General features: G+C 35.1%; 1 protein-coding gene across 1 annotated transcript in view; it reads right to left on the bottom strand.

The window, feature by feature from the left end:
- Positions 1 to 5,165: 5,165 nt before the first annotated feature.
- LOC141075653 (uncharacterized) overlaps positions 5,166 to 7,790 on the bottom strand; it is an 8,915-nt gene continuing 6,290 nt past the window's right edge. Inside the window, exon 2 of the mRNA XM_073562763.1 lies at positions 5,166 to 6,909. Within this exon, the coding sequence (XP_073418864.1) occupies positions 5,720 to 6,757 (1,038 nt within the window). The 5' untranslated portion in view covers positions 6,758 to 6,909 and the 3' untranslated portion in view covers positions 5,166 to 5,719. The remainder of the gene's footprint in view (positions 6,910 to 7,790) is intronic.

The raw sequence follows: 7,790 nt of genomic DNA, 5'->3' as shown, positions 1-7,790 counted from the left end.
AAAATATAACAAGATCTTCTTTCTTCTTTTCTTCTTCTTTGACAAAATAATTTAATATCAATAATAATAATAATATCAGATTACCATTATAAGTACTCAATGACATAATTGATGTGAATTCATGTTATGGTAAGCCGTGAACAATATTCATATAAAATATGTATAATTATACTTCCCTAAGTCTAAATTGCAGCATCTCAGGTCCAGTCATCATCATCTGATGTCATCTGGTCTTCATTTTGATGTCTTCTATCTTCTTCTTGGTTCTTTTAAAAACAGTTTTTCTATAGCATATAGATGTTGTAGAAATCGTGTTGTGTAAAAATTAAAGTCCATAAATTCAAATGTTGATAAGAAACAAAGTCTATAGATGAAATGCAGCTTTAATATCTGTGTAGTGTCACCTTTATAAACCTGGGCTTACATTGGCTCGCCTTGGATATTCTGGAATCCTCCATCGGCACTGGTCTTTGAACAGGTGTGACGTCTTTGGTCAGCAAAGCAAGGGTTAAAATGACTCTTCCTTGCTAAACATAGCACCATAACCAGTCCTTGTCCTAATGCACAGGACATATGTCAGGGTTAATTACCTTCATTGTTCACCAGCTTTACATTGAAGCTTTACAGGTGATTGAAAACCTCTGGAACTTGGTAAGAACGTGATAACACAGTTCATCTCAGCATCATAGGATCATCGTCCTCTGGTTGTCAGGTTAGACACTTTAATCGTGACTGTCAGTGGTGGATACTGCACTTGTGACTGTCAGTGGTGGATACTGCACTTGTGACTGTCAGTGGTGGATACTGCACTTGTGACTGTCAGTGGTGGATACTGCACTTGTGACTGTCAGTGGTGGATACTGCACTTGTGACTGTCAGTGGTGGATACTGCACTTGTAATTATCACAGTTCATTTCTCAGAAGTCATAGCTTTGTTACCTTCTGGGACTTCTGGATCGCGGCATTCTTCTTCTTGCAACTGATAAGAATCAATTTTAATATGAAAAGTCTTTATTAACGTAATTTCAGTATCTTGCTTGAAGTCTTCATTCCCTAGTCTATACCAAATCTGGTAATTTTCCTATCCTATAATATCACAGCGTACCATAGCAATCAGTAATATCCATATAATTATTATCAGAATTTGTACTGTATATGGATTTCAATGTTTGTAATAATAAACCAATAATAAGTGATAATACATTATTATCCATATTTTTTCATGTGATAGAACATTTTTTTATGTCTTAGGTGTAATTACTTTTTTCAACCCATAGGTGTCACTGTGTTTTATGTAAACAGTGTTTTCATCTTTATTAATAAGGAATATATTTATTATACTAATAATATGTAGGAATGTATAGCCATGAACCAAAATAAGAATATATGAGTGAGCGAATGAATGAATAAAAGAATTGTTGCATATAACTCAGAAGTGAAACATTTCCTTAGTAATAGAACCATATAATTGCTATATTTAATGAAGCAATATTCTCAGTAGATATTACTTTACTAAATATTGGTGAAAGAATTAAAAATAATGAAAAATAAGAATAAAAATAAAAATAAAAACAAGGCCTTTATGTTGATGCAGAGTAGTTATGTCTTCAGTAACATATACCCTTAATATTTCCATGATCTGGATTATTTCATAATTGTCATAAACTTGTGTTACCAAAATATTCAAATTATGCAACTTTGCATATAATATTCCTCTTACTGTAAAGAAATGACTCTTTATAATACTTATTATTATACCCAATACTTATACCATTGTACCTTATTAATATTTTTTTTTCTATTAAAATGTGTGAAGAAGAGGGTATTAATCAAATGTGATGATGTAGTCAGGATCAAAAACATATTTTCCCCCTTAATACCAAAAAATATTGTTCAATGAAATAATTCATTTATCAAAACCAAAATTAAAAATAATTAATGTATAAATTATGTGAATTTATACTTGCTTATACCATTATTTGTCTGAAGATGTGTAACCATCAAAATTAATTTGAATATCATAAAATTATCCTTTGGAAAAATTAATTTGCATAAACCATTTTGATGTGCGATTGCACTTTGCACTTATCCACTATTAACTAAATCAAGAAATAATAATTACTATAGAAATATAGAAATATATGTTGTATAGATAATATTTCATTATGTATCTTAATATTCTAATAATTTCCTAAAGATAAAAGCTTTTGGGTTTTTTTTTTTTCTTTCTCTCATGCATTCAGGATCCTGAGGCCTCACAAACATATCACATTACTCGCTCAGCAGCTGCTCATACACTCAGTCACTGTCACTCAGACTGTGTCACATATTAAGTTTAAACCAAATACCTCACATACGAAGGTGTGATGAATACACGTATTTTAACCCAAATTATCCTAATTATCAATGCATTGTAAACTATTTCAATTTAGTCTCTTAATATTTCTTCGAATATTCCCCAAATACACATGACATAAATATATGTATAGCTATACTTGACATTTAGGCCTGGAAAAAAATTCCATTGCTTTGCAAAAGCTGAGACCCCTTTAAAAATTCTTTCCCTAAGGAACAGGGACATAGTATACTGGTCTGGTATACTTATTATTAGAACAAGGTACAAATTCCATATGCTGTGGTAGTCATTCAAGCCATGCGGAAAAGGCATACACCCAGAACACATTTAAAAATGCAATTAGTTATTTCCTTTTAAGGGTTAGATATATAAAATCATGCAATTATTGCAACTTCCTGTGTAAATAAAGGCATAAATCCTTATAAGAGAATTTTTCCCGATTAAGTCCTGCTTTGAAATGAAAATTCTAAGGAAACATAAAAAATAAGGTTAATATCATATTCATAATTCTATATATTATTACTGATGTAGATTTTAATTTTCATAAAAAAAAAAATACAGTTCTACTATTTCTACTTCTACAAACACTCTATATATACAGTATGAATATGTATATATCCACAAACCATAAAACTACAGGATTATACTCTATAAAATAATTACATATAACTCACTAATTGTATAACACTGTTACACAATATATATAATTACTTTTTCTAGCCAATTCCTACACCCATACTTATTTCTCTGCAAAAAATATCCTGAAAGGTTCTTGCCATTTTAAAGCTGATAGATTCTTGGAGCAGAGTATTCAGTTTACAGGCCATGATGTCACTCACCACCTGTTTCTGTCTGTCAAATTCGGCCATCTTGGTTACAGAAAGAAGATCAAAACTCATCATTTTTCTTAATTCAATTTGTGTCTTTTCGGTGTTCTTTTGCATCATTCCATATGGCTTATAACAAACATGTGATTTTCTTTTTCTTTCTTCGTAGATTTGATTTTGGGGAAAACTCATTTTAGAAGGTTTTGCTAATACAGGCTTCTGATAAGATTTTACTCTGCCTGTCTTCACAAAATTAGCACAATTTACTTTCCTTTCACGATTCTCGTGTTTTCTGGCAAAATCAAGGGATTGCGCACATTCAAACAAAGAATCTTTTTGTGACGCAATAACACGAGATGCAGAATTTAAAAACCAAAATTTGCTTACAAAACTCCTTATGAGGGACTGTGTTTTGACATTCTCATTCAGGATTTTGTACAAACGTTCATATATGGACATAAACGTAAAAATACATTCCTTCCGACCAATCCTTAATTTTTGAAGAATATCAATATCTGGATGATTTTCATTTGATGAACAAAAAATGAGAATTTTTAATCTGTCCTTATCAGTTAAATTCTCATGTGTTTCACCAGAAACTTTAAAGTCAATCTCCTAGCAAAGTTTACAGGGATCCACATTTTGAACAACTGATTCTTCTCCTCGTTAGATAAATCAAATTTATCAACACAACTTTCAAAAACCTCAGAGTTTCTACAAACATCTATTTTGTTTTCATATGCAGGAATTATTTCGCATATCTTAAGCAAAATTTTTCTTACTTTCCTTCGGGTTTGGGCCTGTGAGTCGTCTATTTTTAGTGGTACGTCTTTCCCTTGTACATCCTCTACGTCAGTTCTGAAGTCTCCTCCTACTTCTCCATCTTGTTCCACGTCTGCAAGGTCACCTTCCATGGCTGCTGCTACTTGTAACTGTTTCTCCACATTACAGTAAATCTCGGGAATATCACTATCCTCTACACAATCATTTTTGGATTTCTCTGACACAGATCTATGAAATATATCTACCATCTGTAGAATATTTTTTAATCTCTCTCTTTCTCTATTGAAAAACTTAGAATCTAACCTTTGATTCTCGAGTTCACACTCGGCATATAAACTTAACCATAAAACTTCTGAATTAGAATTGTCTACAGACTTAAATTTCAATCTACTCTGCTTAGCATAAGAATTAATTACATCCATTTCTCTTACCTTGAAATTTCTCAGCTTGTTCCTTTGATAGACAACGCTGGGCTCTTGTCTTGGTTTCAGCACGTCTGGCACTTTGGCACTTGTAGTACTTCTCAATCTATCTGGCAATTCTTACTTCTAGGTTCTGTGTGATTCTTGTAAGTAGTGGAATTCCCGATAACTTGCACATATGATTTGACGTTAGCAAAGTCCAATCCCCCTTGTGGGCAAGTTGAGGGAAATCCGCAAAAAAGTACAAAAATTCAGATCTGGCTGGCTCTCCAATGTAAAATAATGCATATCCTGTAAAATACTCAGGACTAGTTACCAGATAAAAATATAGTGGTTTATTTGGATTCTTCCATCAAAGAAAGGTTATTACAGAAAAACAGGTGAATAAAAATAAGTGAAAGAGAGATTGTCCATTGTTCATAGCAAAGCAACGTGTATTCTTCTTTCTCTCCGGGATCTCACATGGCAAATGGCGTCTGTCTCTCAGTTCGGCTTCTTCGTAGTAAAGTAACATACCAGCTGTTATGTCATGTCATGGCCCAGAACAGATGACATCTTCGTGTCTGTCTCTCATGATGGTGAGGGAAGAAGAGCGACCTCTACAGTTAGCCATGAATTATATACGTCTCCTAAAGCACGTGGTCTCTACATATATGGAGCTGTCTTTCTATCATGAGCCAAGCTTAAAAATAGCCTATGTCGTGTAAGCTAAAGCAATGTACAGAACTGAGTCTTATAAGAAATTAACGGATTATTAATATTTAACAAAGAGACAATCCATTTAAGAAGATTTAATTTTGGTCAAAACTATTGCAACATTATGAACATAAAAAAGGCTTCTCCCCTATGTGACGTTTCTGATGTTTATTAACAGTTGTTTTCCAAGTAAAATATTTCCCACATTAAGGCCAGGTTCATATTGCGTTAACCCAGCCTGTTCAATGCGTAGCTTTGATGGGCTGCGTTAACTGTATTGCATAACGCGATCGCGTTATGCTATACCCACTAGCGCAGATGATTCATCTGTGCTAGCAGTGACGGAGCCTCAGACGCTGCAGCCCGTGTCCGAGGCTCAGTCACTGAATGATGGCACATCGCGAGCGCATGCAGCTTTACGGCATGCATCGCGATGCGCCCGATAATGGGGGTTAATGGCAGTGTTAACGGACTGCATTACACCGCGTTATGCTGCGGTGTAACGCAGTCCATCTAATGGACTGCCATAAAGCAATGTGACCCCGGCCTAAGAAAATCAAAATGGCTTCTCCCTCTGTGTGACTGCTCTGATGGTGATGAAGAAGCGCTTTCTGGATAAAATATTTCCCACATTCTTAACAGGAAAAAGGCTTCTCCCCTGTGTGAGTTTTCTGGTGCTTAACACAATTTGATTTCTTGCTAAAACATTTCCCACATTCTAAACATGAAAAAGGCTTCTCCCCTGTGTGAGTTCTCTGGTGATTAACACACACTGATTTATTGTTAAAATATTTCCCACATTCTGAACATGAAAATGGTTTCTCCCCTGTGTGAGTTCTCTGGTGATTAACATAAACTGATTTAATGTTAAAACATTTCCCACATTCTGAACATGAAAAAGGCTTCTCTCCTGTGTGAGTTCTCTGGTGGGAAACAAAATGTGATTTATGTGCAAAACACTTTCCACATTCTGAACAGTAAAAAGGCTTCTCCCCTGTGTGAGTTCTCTGGTGAGAAACAAGCTCTGATTTCTGCTTAAAACATTTCCCACATTCCGAACAGGAAAAAGGCTTCTCCGCTGTGTGAGTTCTCTGGTGAATAACAAGCTCTGATTTCTGCTTAAAACATTTCCCACATTCTGAACAGGAAAAAGGCTTCTCCCCTGTGTGAGTTCTCTGGTGAGAAACAAGCTCTGATTTCTGCGTAAAACATTTCCCACACTCTGAACAGGAAAAAGGCTTCTCCCCTGTGTGAGTTCTATGGTGATTAAAACAATTTGATTTCCTGCTAAAACATTTCCCACATTCTAAACATGAAAAAGGCTTCTCCCCTGTGTGAGTTCTCTGGTGCTTAACACAATTTGATTTTTTTTTAAAACATTTCCCACATTCTGAACATGGAAAAGGCTTCTCTCCAGTGTGGATTTTCTGGTGCTTAACACAATCTGATTTACTGATAAAACATTTCCCACATTCTGAACAGGAAAAAGGCTTCTCCCCTGTATGAGTTCTTTGGTGGATAACAAAATGTGATTTATGTGCAAAACATTTCCCACATTCTGAACATGAGAATGACTTCTTTGCTTTAATAGCAGTTTGGTTTTTATTGCCTCTTTTGTGACTTTGATTTTCCTTAGTAGTCGGTAAAGAATCAGAAGATGGGACCTGTTTCATAGGATCTGATGACAGATCTTTACTGTGAATGGATGATGGTATATCTAGAGTAATGGCATTCACTTCAGTTGTATCTTGTAGGATCTCAAGATCATGAGATTTAAAAATTGTAGATGTCAGCTGTCCCTCTGATCTCCTGGTACAGTCATCTGCTAAGATAAAAACAATTATTTTTTAATAAAATATCCTTGAGTTTTATATTTTTGAACATTTCTACTTAAACTGTCCATAAAAATGGCAAGCTATGTAAAAAACCTTAATTATTTACCAAAACAATGACAGTTCACAGTCTAATAGAAATCCTTGTTGGATGAGCCAGTAGTGTGCGGTGTTCAACTGTTTGTTCATTCTGCCTCCCAAATGTTGAATAAAAAGAAACCAATCAATGTTATGTAGGCGAAAATAATACCAATTCTCATCTCACAAAAAACAAGACCCCACTCAGGTCCATCATCTGTCAGTGGAAAAACAGAGGTTCCCGCACTATTAGTGGCTCAAAGGTTGTTGAAAAGCAACAAGGTTTCTATAAACCAATTCGGCAAAATCCGCTCTCACTTCGGAGTCTTGCAGTGTGCGCAAACAACATTTAGGATCCCTGTATTTTGCAATATTATAGTGAGAAGAATCCACTTAATTTGCGGTGTGTGTCTCCTGGAGCAAAATCTGGGCACTATGTGCTGGGTAAGAAAATGGCAAATGTGTAATTTTCACTCTTCAACATCCACTGCGTGTTAATTTCTGGAAAGTGGCTATGGAGTCAAAATATTCACTCCTCCTAAGGATTATAACCCTCAGTGAATTAATTTATAAAATGGAATCACTTTATGGGGATTTCGACTATTCTGGTTTTCTGTCATTTAGTTATATTAGGGCTTCTGAATATGGTGTGTCCAATCTCATCTGGGATCTGTTCCTGCTCTCCAGCTGGAGTAATCTGCTCCCTACTTCAGCCAATTGGAAAGTACCACACCCTACTAAAGCGCAAAGCACATGGCCGGAATCTGCCAGATACAGCGCTGTTCTCCTCTGGTTC

The sequence above is a fragment of the Dendrobates tinctorius genome, unplaced genomic scaffold (genome assembly GCF_039654945.1).
Source record: "Dendrobates tinctorius isolate UK_male_01 unplaced genomic scaffold, ASM3965494v1 ptg000366l, whole genome shotgun sequence".
Lineage (NCBI taxonomy): Eukaryota > Metazoa > Chordata > Amphibia > Anura > Dendrobatidae > Dendrobates > Dendrobates tinctorius.
This window is presented reverse-complemented; position numbering and strand designations above follow the sequence as displayed.